Here is a 23,393-nt window from a genome sequence, read left to right as displayed (position 1 = left end):
CAGATCATCTGGCTCCAAACCCCCCTGCCATGGGCAGGGACACCTCACACTAAACCATGCCACCCAAGGCTCTGTCCAACCTGGCCTTGAACACCCTCAGGGGTGGAGCATTCAAAACTTCCCTGGGCAACCCATTCCAGGGCCTCGACATCCTTACAGTAAAGAACTTCTTCCTCATATCCAATCTAAACTTCCCCTGTTTAAGCTTTAACCCGTTACCCCTTGTCCTATCACTACAGTCCCTAATGAACAGTCCCTCCCCAAAATCCTTACAGGCCCCCTTCAGATACTGGAAGGCTGCTATGAGGTCTCCACGCAGCCTTCTCTTATCCAGGCTGAACAGCCCCAACTTTCTCATCCTATCTTCATACGGGAGGTGCTCCAGTCCCCTGATCATCCTTGCGGCCCTCCTCTAGACTTGTTCCAACAGTTCCATGTCCTTTTTACATAGAAGACACCCGAACTGCACACAATACTCCAAGTGAAGTCTCATGAGAGCAGAGTAGAGGGGCAGGATCACCTTTCATCTGAGTAAGTCTACTGAGGGGCAGGGAGCAGAGTAGATCAGGGATCACCTCCTTCGACCTGCTGGTCATGCTCATTTTGTTGCACCCCAGGATACAGTTGGCTTTCTGGGCTGCCAGCACACACTGAAACCGGCTCTTGTTAAGTTTCTCATCAACCAACACCCCCAAGTCCTTCTCCTCAGGGCTGCTCTGAATCTCTTCTCTGCCCAACCTGTAGCTGTGCCTGGGATTGCTCCGACCCAGCTGTAGGACCTTGCACTTGGCATGGTTAAACTTCATGAGGTTGGCATCAGCCCACCTCACAAGCGTGTCAAGGTCCCTCTGGATGGCATTCCTTCCCTCCAGCGTATCAACCGAACCACGCAGCTTGGTGTCATTGGCAAACTTGCTGAGGGTGCACTCGATCCCACTGTCCATGTCAGCAACGAAGATGTTGAACAAGACCAGTCCCAGCACTGATCCCTGAGGGGCGCCACTCATTACTGGCCTCCAGCTGGACCTTGAGCCATTGACCCCAATGTCCTTCCACAGCTATCTCTCAGTACCTGAAGACTGAGTTTCCAAAAACAAGGAGGGAGACAAATTTGACTGTGAAAATGTTACATGAGTGCACTGGCTCAGTCACGCATTACAGTCCGTTTCTTCTGCATGGACTACCTATCCATGCTTCTTGGTACCATTTTCCCACCGTGTTATTTTTAAATTGAATGGAGAGCACAGGGAACATTTAGTCCTTATAGTTGAATGCTACTGCTGTGGAGGCGGGTGTGCATTTATCCATGTATTTGAGGTCTTTCTCTTACCCCCTATCAGGTTTGCTTAAAATGCCTGTCTTGCACACCCCTTTTAACAGAGTATTAGGCAGTGCAAGCATAGGCAGTGCTGCAAGGTTTTCAATCTATACCAGCAGGCAGGGTTTTGCAGTAACTCAGTCACAGTGTTCTGTTTGACAGACAGGAAGGTACTTGGGGAAGGAAAAAATTATTTTTGTTTTCCTTATCACTGCCTCTGTTAATGCCTCCTTTTTGTTTTTCTTCATAGGCAGAGCCTTACAAACAGCAGGGCATTGGGTTTACAGTGTTGCTTGTTTAGATAATGTCCTAGGAATTGCGATTCACTTTCTGAATGTGACACATCATCTGTACCATTTTCCCAAGATCATGATGTTGTAGAAGGACTGTGGACATTGGGTGTGAAAGCATTTGTATGGTTGTGATTGTGAATGATCCCATATGTTCTGACAGTGATCTGAAATAATTAACTGAGCCATGGACCGGCTTGGTCAATTTTCCTGCAGACTTGAGTTTGCCCTCTGGTTCCAGATGGGCACTTCTTGCTCAACCTGTCAGGTTTTATTACTGTAGGATGCAAAAGAGTTGTCTTGAACTGCCAGGTGGCTATTGCTTCATTGGATCTGGTAAAGCAATGCCATGTGGCTACTTGAAAAAGGCTATCCGGAAGGGTGGAAGAAAGCAATACTATTCACAGCATAGTTGTGAATCTCAGGACATCTGTGTTCAACTTGTGGTTTTGACGTTGTTCTCTATGTCCCTGGAAAAATGATTCTGTCTTAGTCACCACTGTCCTACCTGCAAAATTGAGATGCTTTTCCTACCTTGTGGAGCTAAATCCATTCGTGTTTGTAGCAAGTATTGAAAAATGCTATAAATAGCCAATACAAAATGTGACTTGGCACAGATGTCACTGGAGAATGTGGCCTGAAGAGTTCCCTGTTCTGTTCACAACGCATCTATTCTGTGCTGGTTTTGGCATAAATGCCTTTTGTGTGTGTGTGTGTGTGTGTTCTGAAATGACTGCTCTGCATGGTTGCCAGCCTGCAGAACGCCCAACATAATGAACAGCTCTTCGATGGATGCCAGATAGGAAAGGGATCATAAATAATTTGCAGAGTCCAAATCAATATTTTCCATCACCTCCCATCTTCCCCTGTGTTGGATGTATGGCCATGATCATATATTTGCCTAACTGTCCCTCATTTTTGCTACTATAAACTAGGATTATATAGTTTCTATAGGGAAGGTGAGATTATTATTTTTTTTATTTAGTCAGCTAAGCTGGGGATCTTGTAAATATAGGTACATTCCATGGCTGTAAATATGGATATGGGATTTTACTGTGCTTGTAAGCAGCAGAGCTTTAAGTAACAAAATTAAGACCAGAATGCAGCAGTCCTTAAATGTTTCCATAGTGTCCTGATACTAGCTTATTTGGAGAAGAGGAGAGGCTGAGATCTCCAAATGAGGAAATATCCAAAGTTTTCTAAAGTTTGTGGTACCAGTTACCTCTAAACCCCTATTTAATGATCAATAGCTAAGGCTTTCAGCAACCTCATTGTTGGAATTGTTGATGGGATATTCCCACCTTTTGTCTGCTACAGGCTGTGTAAAGCTTGGCTGTGGGAGCTGTTTCCTCAGAGTACAGGGACTAGAGTAACAACATGTCCTATGCTGTAACAGAGCATGTACTGATTTTTCTGCTGAGTAACAAGAACTAATGATGTGCATTGTGTGTTATTCATGTTTCATAAAGTTTATTTCTAAGCTCTGCAGTGAGCTGGGAGAAGGGTTAACTAGGGACATGAGGGACTGTGGAACAGTTCAACAGTCAAACCGGTGTTAGATCTGGTGGCAGGGCTTCCTCTAAAACACCTCTTTTGGCAGATATATTCTCTATCTTCTTTTCTGGGGAAACTAAATTTCTGAACCCTTTTTAACCCCTTCCTGCTTTCCTCCCTTACAGCTAGTGAAGTTCAAAGTAGAATGGCAGAGCAAGCTGTAGGCTCGCTTCTCTGGTAATCCAGCACACGTTAGCAGGTAGAGTGGGCATGTTTTCAGTGAAATCATGAGGTTAGGTGTGAGGTTAGATGTAATGCATTAACCATTTGGGGTAATCATTGCACAGCAGCTGGTATTTCAGAATGGAAATAGCTACTGTACATTGCTTGGGAGAGGAGTCCAAATCTGGTAACAGGAACAGCAGCTGACTGATTACTAGGGGCAACAAAGCAACTAGGTGTTAGCCTGGGAGTATAGTGCCTTTCAGAGTGGGTAATGCAGTGTGTAAGAAGCATAGGGATTGATCTCTGAGAATGTCTTAAGAAGTATTGATGGTTTAAAAGGTGAGACCTTGGGGCATTTAGGAAGCTGCTGCTTTTAGTGTCCTGTGGCAAATAGTCTGCTTGGTTTTAGTCTCTGGTCTTTGCAGCACTATGAGATGAGATGCTCAAGTTTCTCTGCAGAATCAGAGATAATTCTCTGATATAACAAGGTTTTCAGAGTCATGAAAGTGAGTGGTGAAAAGGTTCAGAAGTTAGCAGGTAAAAAATATTATCTTTAGGTATGGCAGGGGCTCTTACCAACTGATTGGAGAATAGCTTTTCTTTGTAGAGAACCTGGTGACTTTTAACAAGATCCTGCTGTTATGCTCCAAACTGGATTCAAGTGGTCTTTCAATGGAGAATAAAAGAGGAAAGACAGAAAAATGAACAAGAAATCTTCCATGGATTACCTGGTAACTTTCTGGCTAATGTCTACTCCTGTGACACAGGAATAGTTTCTATTCCACTGGGTTTAGGCCAGAAACCTGAATTTCTCGCCTGCATAGTGGGCAAGTATTTCAGTAACTGCTATTTTGTTGGGGCTTTTTTTTCTAGGAAAAATGTGTTTTCTTCATTATTTTTTTTTTTTACTATGAAATTATTCTAGAATAATGCTCTTGTCCAAACAAGATGTGCCCTTTTCCATTTCAACAAAAAGGCTTGTTTATAGTTATGAGAACCCTGAAAAATTCCTGACCAAAACTTACGGTACACATCTTGGTATTTCCTGATCACTGATGACAGCTAATTCCTGTCATGCAACAGTGTTTTCTGACAAGGTGAGCAGTGACATCTCTTAGCTGGGCCTTCCTGTGAAAATGACTGTGGTTTTGTGATAATCTTAATTTGATTTTACTGGAAACTGCTGCGGAAGGGGTAGGTCTTGCTTTCCCCCTTTCTTCCTTGCTTCATCAACAATATCTAATCCCATCTCTCACTTCAGCTCTTATGACTGGAAAAAAAAAAAAAAAGAAAAAACAAAAAACAGACTTCAGGTTGATCCAACTAAGTTTGTTGAAAACTGCACCTTTGGGTGGCTTTTTGTGCCCTAGTTGAGCAATGCTACCAGCCCCCTTTTTAGTGAGGCAGCTTGGTCCCCTTCAGAACTGTGGTCTCAGGTTTTTGCAGACAGAGCAAAGATGACTGCCTATGCTTGATTCACATGTAGAAGTTTTATTTTCAAAGCCTTAGAGGTCAGAGTTCTGTGGCATGCTTCTCAGTTAGAGACTGAGCTCAATAGAGGCAGTTTGCCCTCATGGAAAGGACCTGCATTCAAGAGTTACTACTTTAAAGTTGGACTAGTGGTTGCGTTCTGCCAGAAGTTAGGCTGGGGCATAATAAAATGCCTCATCCAAGCACTTTCGTATTGGGTTTGTGCAGAAGCAATTTCAGTGCATTGTTTGTTCTGCATAAGTAGGAAATCAAGAAAAGCAGAATCAGAAGGTGGGAGTCCCAGCTCTTACAGAGACAGTAATTGTTGACTATTTGTTCTGTAGGGAGTCTGTCAGTGTTGTAGGCAGTGTCATACTGAGCAGTCAGAGTGACAGCTTGTTTGCCTTGTCCCAGTAGGTTGAATGATGCCTGCAAAGCAGTCTGCTCTGTGGTACACTTCTGCGCCCAGGTGATCAACACCAATTAAGTTATTTTTGTGGCCTTTTTATCTCTGTTCCTGTTGAGATAGTGTGTAATTAAAATACCTGCTGGGAAAATTAGAAATTCAGACATTAAAAATCATTCCATGTTCTCCATTATTCAATGCAAATTGTACTTCTAACTAACAGCAGGAAACTGAGTTTGCCAGTGGTAATTAAATTTTCTCCTGAAGTCTACGGCTAATAACTGACTGTGCATATCTGAATATGTGATGATTTTGATATTTAAGTTTTATTTAGTCTTCTGGGATTTGTCACTCAGCATATTAACCAGGGAAATGGCACCAAAATGAAGTAGCTCTGGGTCCTACTAGAAAGAATGAGACAATGTAGTTTCAGAAGTGTGCTGTGGAAACACTTAGCAAGAGAAATCTGTGGATGTCAGTGTCCATGCACGGCACTGACCAGCAGGAGAAGACTGATGGTCTTGGTTTTGTAGTGTAGGATACTGTCTGATCTGTGTTTAACAGTTCTAGATGTCTGGAGTGCAGCTGAGCATGCAAATACTTGTATGTCACTAGAAGTTGATAGCTGTCTTTTGGAATATGAGATAGACTTTCCACTATCAAGGAAGGAGAAACCTAAGATGTCTTCTCTGAACTGTCTTTCTGAAGGAGTGCTCAGAATGCAAAGAAAGCATGCAATTTGATCAGTCACAGTCTGGAAATTGTTATTTCTTTATGGCTTGGGTTGAAGACCTTTAATAAAGTCCTAGCATGAAGGTAGTGACAGGTAAATCTAGTTAGCTTCTGCCAGCTGCAGTCTCTTTTTACTTGCAAGCTGTGTGCAGCCTGAGCCTCCTTGGAAGTGTGTTTTCTGTACTTCCGTGCCAAAAGATTGTTATCTGTTCTGTATTTTCTGCTTGCTCCGTCTGCTCCTGAGCACTAGATGGCGCTGGTTCTTTCCATCTTGTGCCTGGACGCTCGCTGCAAGTTGTGGGCTATGTCTTGAATCACTTGGGCGTGAGTGCGTCCTGTAAAAGGAAATTAGCCACTATTGCTCATTGGTCTCTCAGGAGCAAATCGGCAAGCAAGAGTTCCCTAACAGTGTTACTGCCCAGCCTGTGAAGCTAATACTGTGCTCTGTGGACAGAATATAGTATTGCATGCATTTCTGTACATTTGCCCTGCCACGAGCCTTTGTCTAAATGCACACTTTTAATGAACTGAAATTTGCCTCTTCCATCTGGTTATGGGGGTGAAGGAGTTTGCTCAAGCCTTTTGCTGCATTGCTGCTTAGGGATCTGCTGGAAAAAGAAACAAAAGATACTAATTTTTTCCTACAGGGTAACCCCTTTCGTAAGTCTACTGAAAATGTTTTATCCAACTGCAAAAATAGTTTTAGTGGCCCATGTGGACCATGACAACTTCAGTCATCATCAACAGAAGTATCAATTAGCTGCCAGTATTTCCAGGCTTGCTATATAAGGGGATTTGAATTGAATTACTATTTTTTGCAGAAGTTCATGGAGGCCCTGGTTTCCCTTAGGCAGTTATTACACGCAAACAGTGCAAATGTTCTGCAAGAATGGCAGCTCTACTTACTGCTCTGATCTGTATTTTCCCTGAATACTTTGACTGTAGCATGTTACTGAATAATTCTGAAAAGAGTGGGGGGGGGGGAAGACTGAATTTTGCCCTCTGGATTCGTGGATGGATTTCAAAAATGTTGCATTCAGTCCAGTGGTGTATCCCTTGACAACTTGACTAGCACACTGTTTCCTGCTTAAGGTGATGGCTTATGGCTGGTGAATGTCTTCAGATTGCATCTGGACTTTTATACCGAAAGGTTATTAGGCTTCTCTTTCCCCCTGAGGGCTATGAGGCTCTCTGATAGTTAAGAATGTTTTGGCACACCTTATGTTATCAACTTAAAATATCTTAAAGGGCATCAGGAAGCACCAGCAGACTGTAACTTGCTTTTTTTGTTTGTTTGTTTCTTTCTCTAGCATATGTAATGCCCAAGGCTTATGTTTGCAGTTGGCGAGTAACAGATCCCAGTTCATGAAATGAACAAGATCCTGGCTTTGTTACTTTAGAAGTATTTGATCTCCTCCATGTTATACTATCTACAACCCTTAGCATTCTGGGGCCCTGAACAGTTTAAAATAGGCCTGGAAATGGGCTGTGAGAGCTTACAGGTTCTGCTGTCCTGGAATTTGCATCTCTAGGAGAAGCTCTGCATCTGATCCCTGATCAGTAGCACCTAGCTGTCTTCAACGCATGCTGGATTTCAGCAAGAATTTTGGCATTTTACAACTTCCAATTCTAACAGCATGAGGCTTAAGGAGTTTCATGAATAGCTTTTTCTGCTAGTGCACGTCACTAAGACATAATCTCTGACTGTTCGTGAGTAGTTTTCATTAGCCCGTTGTATTCCTCAAGATCAAATATGTCTGCATAACATTTATGGAGGCTGCCTTTTGTGTATAGAAACATAGCTCTAAGGTGATGACATGTTGTTGCTGGAATGTGCAAGGCACCACTTGATGACATCAGGTTGGCTTTTTAGTGCAAATTAGGCAAGACTTTGAATTCTTCCTGCTGAGATGTTTCGCAGTAAGCTTTCCAGCTTAAGGATAATATATTAAGCCCTAGGGCATGTGCAGTTAATGGGGGGGGGGAGGGGGGTGTTAAGCATTTCTGTGTAAGAACAGTTTTGTTCCATAAGATATACTTACTGAACTGTCATCATGATCACTTATATTGTATCTTCCCTGTACTTCCTGTTAATTTGTCAAAAATCAGGTCTTTACTGCTGTCCTGTGGCTCTGGTGCCACTACTTCATGTTAAGCTTTGTTGAACCTCAGAGGCAGCTGTATTCCCATTTGCAATGAGGATGGGTGAATTCTCTTCAAGATTTATGCAATGATTAGGATCTCTGATGCTAAAAAATTACTCAGGTTATCATGATGAAATAAAATATAATAAGACACATGATACGTGGCAGTGTAGTTCACAGCACATGGCAAATTCTAGAGGTAGCAAAAATAAGCATTAGAGGTCAACATCAGCATGAAGAAAGAAAACATGGAGCTAAAAGGAAGTTTACTGCTCAGGCGCCCGCTCCACAAAATTTTTACCAGCTCAACAGCCTTACTGAGGTGAGTTGGTTCTTAAGTCTTGTGAGTTTGGGCCCTGTTCATGTGCTGTGCCTTGTGTGGTTCAGTGTTAATTCTTGTCCTTAGTTAATCTGGCACGGTAGTGTTAAATTACAAATATAATGCATTTGGAGAGTTGTATTGGTTGTGTGAGCTGAGGATATGCAATCAGGGTTGCTCGTTCTTTTCCTTCAATGTTCCCAGGGACTGCTTTATTTTCTGTACTTGAGGGTTAGCATGTCTCCAGGGTGCATTTTCTTTAGCTCTGATAGTAGGAAAAATAAATTGCTGAATTTTGGATGGATGATGATTCTTTGTTGAGGTGGTTATTCTTTTTTTCAGTACTCTGTGGATCCTGAACCTGTCAGTGTATGAATGTATCTGCTTGCAGAGTTCATGCTTTATGATAGCAAAAACAAAAAACATTTCTTTGTTTCTAAATGTGAATTTGTGGACAGGGAGCAATAATTGAATTTTTCTGTGTACCTGCTATGCCTCTGCTGTTGTCACTACAGAACTGCTGTAGATTCTGTAGCATTTGATGACTGCCTCCCTGTCTGCTTTGAGATGTGGGGATTTGATTTTTGTGGTGTGATTAGCAGGGGCAGGCTACGCAGAATATAGATAAACACATACACACACAATCTGCAAATGCATCAGTCATGGCTCATTCACTGAAAAGAGGGCAAGAAGTGCGACTGGTCTTAAGCCAATGCAGGATGCCACATAAGTGAAAGGAACTGAAATATTTGTTCCTTAGACTGTGCCAGAAGGGAATTTTGACACTTCTTAAAATGTTTCCCTCTCTCTCTTTTAGATAAGAATTATCATCCTTACGCTATGTACTGACATCCTTAAGGCATCACTGCTGATGCTGTTAAGGTACCTGTTAGTGCTGGTAGCTTAACTACTCAGTATAACATCTTGACTTGAAAATACCAGCTGGCAGTCATTCTGGGGAGCAAAGGTAAGAAAACTGAAGTATTTCCTTTTCACAGAGCCCACATAAAAGTGTATGGGGGAAGGGAGACAAAGCTGATAATGTGCTGTTCCAGCATCCAAAAGGAATTATAACTGGGAAACTGTTATCTGGGGTGTTTATGAAACCATGTCTTTGAATGATGCACTAATGCCAGTTTGAAGTGGCAGCTGGCCCACTGTCAAACAGCTGTGAGCATTCGCAGGCAAAACTCACTCTGTTTGGAATGCTTGAGGGATAACTAGTGTGCTATCAGTGAGAACCAGCTTGCACTAGGCTTTCTGAACTTCACAGGATGGGGGAGGAAATACGGCAAAGATGTATTGCCTAGGGCATAACACTTAAGATTTATACTTTGTTAAATAAGTCGTCATGGTGTAAAGTAACAGGAGCTTAATGCTACATTATAAAATCTTTCTTCAGCCTTACTATGCTACTTGAATTATTTCCAAAGTACTGATTATGTATGATGAATGGGGGAGGAAGCCTGGGTGTTGAAGTGACTTACATGCTTATTTTTAATGATTTTCAGATTCTTATCCTATGCACATGCCTGTACATAGCCCTACCCCTAGGTAGGATCCTATCAACTTGGTTGCTGACAAAATGTATGCCTGTGAACTTGTTTGTTATGAAGGACCTTAGACTAGGTCATCACAGGGTTCCCTATTGGACTTGATGTTTATGAATAGATTTTTAAAAGATGCAAGTTACTGCAGAGAAACAAATTATTCTGGCACCTGAACTGTTAAAAATGCAGGCTCTGAAGAACTAGTGCAACACGAAAAATGGCAAAACTTGAAACTAGCAAAACAGTTCAATTTGCCTGTTAGGTAAGTACTGCCACTAATCATGTGAAAAATCTTATTACTTCAGAGTGTCCCTGTAGAGTGGCAAACTAAGGAACTAATTTTGTGTGTTTTAATACATCATAAGAATTATCAGTCTTTTTCCATCAGTTCCAGTTGTTAAAAGAAACTTATTAAACAGGGGATGGAATCCTTGGCATGTTCAGCATGTGTAGGATTTTTTGTGATACAAGCTTTTCGAACAGATAGAATCTTGTTTGGATGTTGGATTTTCACGAATTTCAGGACACTGGGAGAAATCCCTCCTTCCTGATGACTTTATGCTCTGTAGAGAAGTTAGTTCTACTGAATTCAAGTAACTTGAACACAGCCTGTTGATCTGATTAAACTTGTGGTTTAAAGAGGAGGTATCATGACAATGTGACAGTTTTGATACCTAGTTATTAACCAGCATGTGTTTCAATTTTCTGTTTTTTATTATATTTTATTTCTGTGAATAGTTTTAACTTTCTATGCTACTTACCTGGATATAGCTTCCCTGTAGAGCATGCACGAGTATGACAGGATGTATCCTCTATTATATAGAGGATGTAATACCATTTTAAATTTTACATTGCACTGCATTAATAGACCTGAGCTATGCCAGTAAAGAACTTAAGTTCTGTGTTTATGATAGTGACAATAGAAATTATACTGGTTTCCTTATCTTGCAGTCTATTTCTAAACAGGCGTAACATACCTGAGTCATATAACGTGATCCTGTACCAGGTATTGAAAACACTTCTTATGACTACAAGCACCTGAAAAACCTGTATTTTGCAGTTTTCTGTCTTATTTTCAAGACTTTAAAAGGTGCTTAACATAGCAAGCACTAAGAACTCTTACTGCAACTTGGCTATTCTGTGTTGAACTTAGTGGCATTCCAGCAACTTCTGAGGATAAAGCTTAATATAAGCTTCACAGCATCTCAGCAATACCCATTGCTGTACACAGGTACTGTTGTTATAAAAGCAGTGAGGCAGCTGGGATCAGGACTGTGTTCTTTCTAATGTAACACATTTTGATTAAGCTTAATCTTCCTCATTTTCTTCAAGCACTCTAATTGAAATGGGTGTGATTTCTTCAATTAGGAAGACAAAGTTCAGGTCACTTGTGATTATAGAACTCTTCCTTTTAATAGACAAATGTTAAGTTTCTCTGAGTCTGTGTTTTCTAGCTCTGTTCTGGCAGGTGCACAGCACAGTGGATGCACATTCTTTCAAAGTCTGGCTTTGAAACTCAGCTAGAGGAGATCAATGTAACTGCAGGATTAGGGAGTGCATTTAACATCCATAAACCATTTCTCATCTAACTGAAATTCTCTCAAGATGTTGATATCCATGCCTCAGTGAAGATGCTATATATCATGCTGAACTCATGAAGCATTGTTGTTAGTTCTGGGCTTTGCTTTTAATCACCAGCTGTCTGACACCCATGAAAACTTGGGGGAAGGGGCAAGGAGAAAGTTGAGATAACAAAAGAAAGAAGTATGAAATCAGAAGTATACAGTGTTAAAAGGGAGTGTCTGTGAGGCCATGAGGAAAGACAGTTATAACCATTGCATTGGAGGATAAGTGCCCAAACTGTGTTGCTTCCCTGCATTTGGAGTTGTGGATTTTAATGGGATTACCAGCACACTGGCAGCTGCTAACCTGGGAGTTGAAGAGCCTTGTCTACACTAAGAATGCTGCACTGGTATAATTATGTGAAAAGAAAGCCTGTACTGGCACACTAGTGTAACACAGACAAAGATTACTTTGTAGACACTCATATTTCTGTTACAGAGAGATTAGCAACCTTCTGGCTATGCAAGCGTAAGAATCCTCCCACTCCACAGAGGCTATAAAGGCTCTTCTTTGAGACCATGTGTTTTGCATGTGAATCAGAGTCAAAATGATGCCTTCCAGGAGGGTTCAGCAGAAGATCTTTTCCAGACTTTCTTGTGGTCATTTTGAGTGGACAGACCATGATTCAGCAACTTTATTTCTGTTCCCATAGGTCTTGAACATAGATCATCCGTGTCATGTGTTACTGACACTGCAGAACATTAAAAGACATGTCCTACCTTTAGTTATATCTGTGACCCGAACACTTCACAGCAGAAAATAGAGGAAGTTAGTGTAATGGGAATATTGTGTCTATATCATGTTGGTAAGAATCATAGAATAGCTAGAAGAGAAATATTCCCTCCTGAGCCCCTGTTCTGAAGCTGCTGGGAATCTGTGTGAGGTGATGTAAATATGGCTGGGGGTCTGTAAGGTGACTGCAGGGAATATGTTAGGATTGAGGAGGAATAGGGAGAGGGAATTCAGTGTCCTTCCCTCTTGATGCTATGAGGTCACAGTTATTTCCTCTTGGAACTGCAATTCTGCCTTCTTTCACAATGTTAACGACATCACAGGGTTTTGGTTTGGTCTCAGGAACTTAAATGAAAATATGATCAAGCTACACATAAGGAGTTGTTTCTTCACCGCTGTCAAGGCATCCCAGGTTGTAGGAGTCCAGTTATTTTCTGTCCATCTCAGGTCTTCTTGCCATTATCTTTGGATTCTGCAATCAGCAAAGAGTTGTGTGTCTCTGAGATGAAGTGGATCCATCTTTGTTTTCTAGAAAAGTAATGATTCTTTAAAGTTAGCATGTGTGATGTCAGGTAAGAGTTGCTGATGTCAGTGTGCTGGAAGAAAGGAGACCACAGCAGCAAGAGCTGTCCTAGTAGTATTCCTTAATCAGGGAACACACTGCCTTTCGTGCAAGGCAATGTTTAGTGTGAGGTGCCTCTGCCTATAGCAGGGGGTTTGGAACTAGATGGTCTTTGAAGTCCTTTCTAACCCTAACTATTCCATGATTCTACCAACAAAAATGTAACATTAAGGACATCAGCCTTGCCAGGACCATGTGTGCAAGATTCATTATAAAGGCACTTGGCCCATGGGCAAAGCTGACTATTCAGGGATTTTTTTCATGCTTCCTCAGTACTTCAATGCCAAAACTCCAAGAGAATACTAATGTCCCTGAAGCAAAGACCTGGGGATTTACTCTCTAGCACAATATGTCTAAAGATATATCTGAATTTATAATTAAGCTTGCATTATTTGTTGATGTTTGTATCTAAAATCCTTTTGATTGAGTATGCTTAGGAAGCTGTGAGCTTTTTTTGTACAACAGATGGTCCACTAGAATTTGTGGGATTTCTTTCTTATTTCAACAAGTGGTTTGGGTTGTAGCATCATTATTTGAATGGAAGGAATAAAGAAGGTATACTTAGGAATATCTTTTAAAGTATGGTCAGTGCTATGGAAAAAATGTCAAAGTGCCAGTGCAAATTATTGTCAGCTGAGTGTCGGAAGTCATGATTGCAGACAATGAAATTTGCTTGGAAATTACAGTGTTTGGAGGGGAAAGGGGAAGAAATAGACCTAGTCAAATCAGAATAACAATTTGTAAATTTAGTATCTTGTGACTCTCCAGACTAGAAACTGTTTAATAGGACAAGGTCATACATTCTGAAATAATGTTCCTGACTGAACAATTAAGCGACTTTTGATCCTGTGTTTTAAAATGTTGTGAGGTTTTGGGGGTTGTGTTTTTGTGGGTTTCCTTTTGTGTTTGTTTTTTTTCTTTTTAAACCCAGAATCCCTTTCTTAATACAATTTTGTCCTATTATAAGCCTAGCCTAGCATGGATAATGGGCATGCACTGTCATTATCACTTGGGAGAAGGCAATGTGTGAATACAAAATGTGTACTTCCGTGAAGTATCTACATCTCGTACAGTTTAGTGATATAGCTACATCCAACTCATTTTCTTCTGTGCCAGTTTCTTCCAAGAGGAATAGATGAACTACAAATTGTTCCTTTAAACTGTCTGATTCTTCTCTCAGCAGGTTATTTTTCAGAGTCTTGCCAGCCTGGAGAGCTGGAGTTTGCAAAAACATTTCCTTCACAGTTTATAGTAAAAGCATTAGAAGTGTGTAGTTGGAGGGCTGAGCTTTTGGAGTCGGGGAATGGTGGTGACGGGCTTGGGAGGGGAGGATGGCTGAGATTACCCTGATCTCACAAGAAAGAAGCCTTGGGGGAGGCAGCATGTCACTTCATTGCTAAATAGTAGCACAGAAAACTTGCTTTCTAGTTTTAGGCAATTTATGAGCGATTAAGTTGGTCTTTAAGGGAGTTACACTATTTAGAGCTATATGAACTGAGACTGACTGTAATGTACTCTTCTGCCTCTGTTATTACATTGCCAAAATTTTCTCTTCCTGAAATCCAGTGTTTATTAGGAACTCTGTAAATAGCCATAGGGTGTTCCCACTGTGGCCTGGCAAGCCACCTTTACATGAGCTTCACCATGTATTTTAATAATCCAGTAAGGGAATAATCCAGGTTGAATCTGACTTCTCATGAAAAGCAAGTTTGCCATTTTAGACTCTAATTTTTGAAAAGAAATCCTGTAGTTTACCAGCTCCTTGACTTCTAGATTTTCTTGAATGATATGAGGAGGCTCATAGTATAAATAACTCTGCAGATCAGACAAAACAAACATTTATTGGCAAAGTGTGAATTCTCCTGGATTTTGAACATGGGTATTAATGCAAATTGTCAGTTCTTCACAAGTGCATTTGTTTTGTACTGGGTGACTCAGATCTGTTCTCTGTGAAACACAGTTCACCTGTTTTCATATTGGTGATTCAAGGTGTTGCCGGCATTTGTGTTCTTCAGACAAGTTTGTGATTTTTTGGGGGAGAAACCCCAAACTTGGTAATCCTTTCTTTATGTTTTAAAGTTTGAAAAGTAACATTTGCCCAGCTCTAGAGATGCAACACTGACACATCTGCAAATCACAAATTCCATTTGTCTCCTAGTAAAAAAAATGAAAAATAAATAACCTCAGCCATCAGTGAGCTGTCACATCTGGAATGACTCACTGAAATACAATAGTATACTTCCTTCTCCCTCAATATTTCTTTTTTTGTTTTTCCCTCACCTAGTTTTTGTAATCCCTTCCCCCAGAATATAGGTGGTTGTATTAACTAGAAGTGAAAACTTTACCTCTGGTGTCCAGATCTTCAGCTTGGTCCTTAAATAGGAAAGTTTATTACTCACACAAGTATTTAGCAGCCAGCTTTCCTTTTTAGTGGCAGCCAACACACTATCGTATTTCTTAAGAAAAATGGGAGGGAGTGTTAAGTTTAAGTCAAGAATTTCAGATGGTGAAGCTGAGAGCTGGAGGAAAAAAAATGTGCAAAGTGCATTGGTTATTCAGAGAAATTTAGGGCACTCATTCCGCACCAGTTCATTTCACAGGGACCTGTTAAGTACTTGAAAGGTAAGCCTGTCATAGAATCATAGAATGGTTTGGGTCAGAAAGGACCATAAAGATCATCTGGTTCCACCCTCCCCTACCACGGGCAGGGACACCTCACACTAGACAAGGCTGCTCTAAGCCCAATTCAACCTGGCCTCGAGCACTGCCAGGGCTGGAGCATCCACAGCTTCTCTGGGAAACTTGTTCCAGTACCTTACCACCCTGACAATCAAGATTTTTTTCCTAATGTCTAATCTAAATCTAACCTCTTTCATTTGAAAGCCATTAGCTCTTGTCCTGTCACTATATGCCCTTGAAAAATGTCCTTCCCCAGGTTTCTTGCTGGTTCCTTTTAGGTACTGAAAGGCTGCTATAGGGTGTCTCTAGAGTCGTCTTTCTCCAGGCTGAACAATTCCATCTCTCTCAGCCTGTCTTCACAGGAGAGGTGCTCCAGCCCTTTGATCATCTTTGTGGCCTCCTCTGGACTTGCTTGAGCCAGGTCCACTTGCCTCTTGTGTTGGTGGGCCCAGAGCTGGATGCAAGACTGCAGATGGGGTCTCAAAAGAGTGGAGTAGAGGGGCAAAATCATCTCCCTTGACCTGCTGATCACACACTTCTTTTGATGCAGCCTATGATAAGCCTAATTGCTTAGTACTTGAAATATAGATTTAGACGTTAAACTCTGCTTCTGATTTAGTAAACCTTATTCTGAAGCTGATATGTGCACTTTAAGAAGACATGCAACGCTAACCATAGATCTAAAATGTTAAATTGTCAATTGCAGAAATTATAGGAGTAGCCTAGTACCTACTTGAAACGTTAAGTGTGTGTAAATATAAATATACTTTATGCAACATTAGAAAATATAAATCTCTCAATTTTGTTTGATCCAGTATCTCTGTAATGTTGTGTTGAGCCTTCAGACCCTTCAGGAGCAGAATTTTGCAACATACTGGACAATCAAGATGTTAGGGTACAGGATGAGAGTTTCTAGGGTTGCTTTTTTTATTTAGACAGAGGTTCTGAGTGGAAGTTCTGCACTCTTACCTTCATTAGCTGACTTCTGAGATGATCTCTCTGGGCCTGACTGAAAGAGAAACTAAACAAAGTTTAGCCATTGAAGACTCTTGAATTTTCCATGGGATGACAGATCTGGCTTCTACACCTCCCAGACATTGCTCAGCTATTTTAAAATGGTTGGTTTGGTGTAGCTTTGGTTTGGGTTTTTTTCCCTTTGCTGCCCCTGCCTCATACCACCCTTCCACACATTTTTTTTTTTTTTTTTTCCTTCCATACATTTGTTTCCTGGATCTATTCCCAAGTCTTCTGCTCTCAAAACCGACACAAACATATATCAAAGTCACCAATATAGTGAAGATGTTTCTTAAATGAATCATCCTTTTTCTTGTTTGATGAACCACTGTTGAACTGATTTATTTTGGATGAAATCTTTATTGTCCTGTGAAATTGAAAGTGTGGATGGTTCATGCATATGCAGGTGGCTATCTAAAAGCTGTCAATATTGGCTTGTATTATTGCTGAACTTCACTGTAATTATTATTGCCAACCAGAGCAAAAGCAAGGGAAGAGCTAAGTGCTCTTTAACTCCATTTAATGTAGTGATGCTCTCAGTAATGTCGCATTATGTCCATGTGATAAGGACATTAGAGTCTCTGCCTCTTTCTTGCCATGAGTGCAGCTGAAGATTATTCTCTTTAAATACATCATGATAGTTACTGCAGTAAGTTAATATCTGCAGTTTCCCTTTGGGACCATTTAATTCTCTCAAGTAATGTAACGTAATCAAAAGGGAAGATGAACACTGTCAATTTTCCAAATATTTTGTGAAAATAAAGGGAGTTTAGAATTGTAATGTTTCAGTAACAGAAATGCGAGTATTTATGATCTGCTTTACTGAAGCTGCCAGCTTGGTTGTTCAAGAAGTGTGTGTGTGTGCGTGTAACCCCACAGCAGCCTCTCTGTCAATGGGAGGTGATGTACATAGTAGTCCTAAAACTTCTTAAATGTTCAAATTTTAACAACTTTTAGTTGTTAAACTAAAGTTGTTTTAGTTTATGGGTTGCTCTGAGGAATAACATCTAGTCACTCCGCAGAGCTGACTTGGCTATCAGGGTGAAAATGCTGGAGAGCTGGATGTTCTCTTCATATGTTTTATCTACCACTGATCTGACAGCACCATTAGTAAACACTTTGTGTGAGTTTTCCAGAATTTGGAAACCTTTCCTCCACCCAGCAGGGTGCTCTCTGGATAGGCAGTTCATGTGCCTCTTTGAGATCAGATCTTCCTCTAGCCAAACAGAAGATTCCCTGTTTTACAGGGGAAGGTAGTACTTTGCACAAGAGATTTCTAAGCAGCTATTGGTGGTGTTTGACAAGTTTAGAGGCTCACCAAAATAACTGAGATAAGTTCTCATCCCTCCAAGAGGGCCAAATTGATACCAGCAAAGCCAGAATACTGGAATTCCTTCAGAATATCATGAGCTTCCTCAACCATGTTTAGTGATAAGGCAGGAAAGTTTCTTGCCCTACCCATCTATCATCTTGTGGGGAATCTGGTTTTCATTTGTTTTTTTTTTTTTTTTGTATTAACCTAATGAATGTTCATAATCTGAGGTAGCTCAAGTGTGCAGTAACTCTGCAGGATGACCTCTTTGTAGAACAGTATTGTAGTTTTATCTTACAGACTCAGTAGACATCTGCCCTTTATTTTATTCAGTTTCTATCCTGGAAGTCCCAGTCTGAAGAATTGACTTGATTTCAGAGGGCTTGGATATGTATGGGAGCAAGAGCTGCAGATTCTCACCAGGTCTCAGTTTCAGGCTCTTTCTGATATTTGAACTATACTTAAAGATATATCTCCTTGTTACCACCCCTGCTTCTTCATATGCCAAACTTCTCTTTGTGTATGTCTCTTCTTCCACCTACACTGTCATTTGTGTGTTGCACGTTGCTATTGGAGCATTCTCTTCTGCTGTGCCCAACCTGGAATAGATTTCATCATTCAGTCTCTAACTCATAACATTTGGTTCAAGCTTTGCAAAGGAGCCATGTTTGCCTGTGAGTTTCTGTATAAATCAAAGCTATGCAACTATGCCGCAATGCTTAGGGCATTCCTGCTTCTGTGCAGTGGGTCTCCAATGAGCATGGTCCCTGCTAGTTTAAGTTCAGTGCTGTGGGGTCTGGAAAGCAAACGCTGAATGATCACAGAACCAGCAAACATCTGTTCTAGGGATGTTCTTATCCCAAAACAAAACTCTTATCTTGTCTTTGTGGCTAGTGATTTAGTCAGGTTAATGCAATTAAGTGTTTAAACAAACCTTCTGAATATTGCTAGCACAGAGCTGACCTTTGCAAGAATGCAAAGTCCCTGTAACTCTCGGTACTTGCAATCCCTGCAGAGATCCTCAGAGATACATGGTTAAGTGTTAAACCTTGGTAGGGGGAGCATATGATATGACCCTGTGCTGACATAATTTGCAAGAGGTGAAATAGCCTTTCTAGTATTTTTTTGCTCACACTGAAGACTTATATTTGGCGTCTGCTGCCCTTCGGCCAACTGAGAGCAAGGATCTGCCACTCGCATAAGGCAGACTCTGGCGGCTCTCACCCCTTCGAAAGGGCAAGTATACTTAATAAGCCAGTGAGGGTTAATGGGCAAATAGAGCCGTGAAGCGCCGAGGTCTGCCCAGGGCCGGCTAGAAATACGGGCGCCAAAGGCGGGGAGCCCCAGGGCAGCAGCCTGCCCTCGCCCCCTGCGCAGCCTGTTGGGAGCCCGGGATGCTGCGAGCGGCCTCTCCGGGCGCTCAGCGGACGGGCAGGGCTCCGGGGAAGCGGTCACCTGCCATGGGGCTGTGCTGCTGCGGAGGCTGCGGTGAGGAGCACACAGGTAACGAACCGCCCCTCGGCGGTGGCAGCGAAACTGAGGCGGTGGCCCCCTCCTTTTCCCCTTTGTCTCCGGTCCGTGCAGCGCGGCTCGGTCCTGCCGGGGCCGGCTCTCAGCCCTTGGGAAAGCGGATCCGCCGGCTGGTCGCTGCGGCGGCGGCGGTTTGAACTGCCTTCTGCTTAAACAGGACACAGTGGAACGGGAAACGGGGCTGTTTTCCCCCAGTGTTCAGTGTCTAGTCCTTCGGAAGGTGCCGTCGCTTCTTTTGTGGTTCATTTTTTCATTTTTGAAGAAAAAAGAATCCTAAAAACTATCTCTGCGCCTGATCTTGTGCTTAAGACATACACTTCCAGAAACTTAACTTGTTAGTGGAGAAAAAGAAGAAACAATGGATTGTGTATTAAGCATAAGGGGGAGTAGTTGTTTCTTTTCTTTTTCAGGAAGGCTGTTAAAGTAGCTACAGGATTAGCTGACAGTCTTTCCTCATCTGTTCTATGTCCTGATGGACTTTTGAATACTTTCTGAAGTGCTGAGCTCCCAGGTGTCTAGAAGGGGTTGATACAAGAGGCAGAGAGGCGGTGTCTCTGACCAGCGTGAAGATACTATAATTCCCCTGTCTCCATATGGATTATCAATTACTCCCAAGGTGGCTTCTGAAGGAGGTTGCCTGTTAGGACCAGCCCTCGACATCCTGTTTGCTTTGGTGCAAGTTCGTAGTTTGGATCCAGGAGCGTTAAGGACAGGTTATATATGAACCCAAAGAGAAGTGTAACTTTTCTTGGTAGAAAACAATCTCTTTTTAAGTACTTAAAACCATTATAAAAATGTTTTATAAAAAAAAAAAAGATCATGGTACTCAAAAACATTAATGTGCTTGGAGTTTGAAAAATGAGCTCTTTAAAGCTTTTAACTTTCTGACAGCTGAAAACAATTATTTTGCAGTAATCAGAAGTTCTTTGAAGTTGAATTATGGAGAAATGGGGGGGGAAGTTTTTTTTTGTGTAAAACTTTGGAAAAAGCAAAGTGTACTCTTAAAATCACTAGACTGAAAGCTTGCTTCAAAAAAAAATGTAGCAATTTAGCACACTTTTTTTTTGAGACAAAGGCAAAATAAACACTGGGTGAAATTTGGTGAATAAAAGACTGCAGTCTGTATCACAGTTGTATCGGGATAAAGTTTTTCAATATATGTAAGCTTTGTGAAGTTTGAAGAATGCAGTGTAAAAGCTAAATGAAAAGCACACTGATCTGAGGTAATATCAATATCGATTATGTTAGAAAGAAGGATACACACTGAAATTAGTTTTCCCTTTCAGGAGACATGTCAGGAGTACAAAAGATCAGGTAAAGGTGTATCTGGTATTTGAGTGGTACCTGATGAAAGTATCTTGCTCTTCCTTATAGAGACAGGCTCAGGTAAAAATCTTTGAGCAAAATACCCCTGAATTTTGGATAGGAAATACTACTGGGTTTTACATTTGCTTCTGGTTTTAACCTGTAGAGAAAGGAAGACTTTTTTGAGGACTACTTTCAAGGGTAGTCCGTTAAAGGCCCTGTCATGATCTCCGTCTTATTTTGAAAATCTATTTTTAAGTCATTCCTTCTTAATGTTATAAATCTTCTGACCGACTCTTAACCCACGTAGAAGGTTGAAAAGTACTTCACAAAGGTCATGTGCATCCATCTACATGAAACTTAAGTCTCAAGTTTAATATAACTTTTCTGTTGTTACTAATATGATCAGGGAGGTTAAAAGTCAGTGGCCTGTCTTGCTGGTCTGTTACTCTGGGGGAAGTCCTGAAGCACCAAGCTGTGATTTGTATTCTTTATTGGGACCAAATTCAGCTTTGTATGATGCTGCTGAAGCTAATTTGTTTCTTGGTCCTTGGTGTAGGCCCTTTTAAAACAGTAAGTTTGTTTTCCAGTGCTTTTCAGACACCTCTAGATTTATAAATTATGTAGAAAAGCCATTGACTGGGATTGCCTATGCTGCTTTCACGCTTTTCTATGGCCTCAGTGGAAGTTTTTGCACTTGTTTGCTCCTATGGCAGAATTTCACAAAAGTCTTTGTATTTGGCTTCAGAGAATGGTTTAGGCTACCATTGCACTGGCTGTCTGACCATGAGGTTCAACTACTCCTACTCTGTTGTGAGACTACCTTCAGCAGATGTGGGAGGAGAGGTGTGGCTGGGGAATCAAGGTGCTGATAAGTGTTGTGGGTTTTTGCATTTGCCCTGGCAGCTTTTGCCTTGATAAGCTTTTAGCACATCAGGCACAGATAGGGCTAACTGATGAGTAGATTCTGTTTACTTAGAACAACTGGCAGACTAAAGTGTTAGTTGTCCTGAACACAGCTGGTTATCTGCAGCTAGCAGGAACAAGCTTAATAAGGGAGTAGGACTTAAGGGATATTTGCTTTTGTTTAAGGCCAGAATGGAACTGAAGTTTTGTTGTCCCTATCCACCCACCTACTTTTGTCCCTGTAGTATAATTATCTTGCTGGCTAGAAAGTACCTGTGTAGGAATATTAGAATTGTCCCTTTACCTTCTTTAGATTTAATGATTTGTTATGTGCTGAAATCAGAAGGTGGGAGAAGGATATGATTGTTGGTAGGGATTGGAATGAAACTAAAAATAGTCTTCCATCCACCCCATTTGGGTATGACTGTCAGCTCCTACTAGCCTGAACCAGACTGGAATCTGAAGCTGGTGGAAGTGTGTTTTCCATGTGCTATGCTTGATTATCCACACTTTCCTATTTCCTGAGCTTGCCTGTTTCATGTGATTGTATTTCTTTCCTTGGCATTTTTTATACTGGCAGTTGTTCCCAATCAGATGATCCAAAAAACATTCTTACTGTAATGTTGCATAGATTTCTGGTGACTTTCCAGTAATGTAATTAAGATTGTAAGCAAATACTACTTTTACTTTCTTTAACCCGGTCATCAACTTGGTCTTCTCAATTTAGCTCTCATAAGGAGGCCCACATTGTGTTCACTATGGTAAAAAGTGACTTGTACACAAGTGGATTCTAAATTACTTTGGGGCAAGCATCAAGGATAACTCAGTTTTCAGCCAAACAATATTTGCTGTATCAATCTTTTTTGATGTCAGCTGCCAAGGCGTGCTTTCTGTTATGATTTTGCACTTAAGAAAGTGCAAGGTGTGTAAGGCTTGTAAAACAGGGAACTGAGAAAAAGGGACTCTACCTGATATGAAAGCTGGCTAGAATTTTTTTGATAGTTGTGCTTTACGTAAAAGGAATAGAAAGGGAAGTATTGAGAAAGTAATTTGCGTCTGTTAGATAAGACTAGTATCTTCCCCTGCAGGAACAAAAAGGGTATGGCTTTAAGAGAAAACGGTACTTTGGAAGTCTGTCATTTGTAATGCATGCAAAATGTATTCAGTGTCTTCCAGTCTGTGGTGTTGGAACACTTTAGAAATGTGGTCATGATAGGGTTCATGATACTGCATCAGTTAAGGAACTAATCATAGAATCACAGAATGGTTAGAGTAGGAAGGGACCTTAAGATCAAGTTCCAGCGCCCCGTTCCTGCTATGTGCAGGGACACCTTTCACTAGAAGGCTCTGTCCAGCCTAGCCATGAGTACTTCCAGGGATGGGGTGCTCACAATTTCTTTAGGCAACCTGTTCCAGTGCCTCACCATTCTCTCACAGTAAAGAACTTCTTTATATCTAACCTAAATCTCTCTTTTTTAAAAATTTTGAAAACTTTCTAATTTTTCTGTTTAAAAAAAAAGTAAAGGAAAAAGAAAAAACAAATCAAACAAGCAAACATTAAATTGACACATCTATCTACTTATTTTTCTGGATTTTTTTCAGCCTTCCTAGTAACTATAACGATACCTTCTGACAGAAGACCAGCACAAGTTCTCACTCATGCTGTTATGAGGCATAAGTCTCACTTAGACTGTTGAGTAGGTTTTGACTATGTTATATGCT

At 41.1% G+C, this 23,393-nt stretch overlaps 1 protein-coding gene across 5 annotated transcripts in view; it reads left to right on the top strand.

The window, feature by feature from the left end:
- ARHGAP22 (Rho GTPase activating protein 22) overlaps positions 1-23,393 on the top strand; it is a 157,361-nt gene that overhangs the window by 35,439 nt on the left and 98,529 nt on the right. The window contains exon 1 of one of the 5 annotated variants that reach the window (XM_062606654.1): positions 19,226-19,433. The exons of the other annotated variants lie outside the window; for them this stretch is intronic. Within the exon in view, the coding sequence (XP_062462638.1) occupies positions 19,325-19,433 (109 nt within the window). The 5' untranslated portion in view covers positions 19,226-19,324. Of the gene's footprint in view, positions 1-19,225; positions 19,434-23,393 lie in introns of those variants that run through there. 5 annotated transcript variants of the gene reach the window in all.

This window comes from Pezoporus occidentalis, unplaced genomic scaffold (genome assembly GCF_034315485.1).
Source record: "Pezoporus occidentalis ecotype Australia unplaced genomic scaffold, CSIRO_AGI_Poc_V1 ctg98, whole genome shotgun sequence".
NCBI classification, from domain to species: Eukaryota; Metazoa; Chordata; class Aves; order Psittaciformes; family Psittacidae; genus Pezoporus; species Pezoporus occidentalis.
Note: the sequence above shows the minus strand (reverse complement) of the source record. Positions and strands in the feature narration are given on the sequence as shown.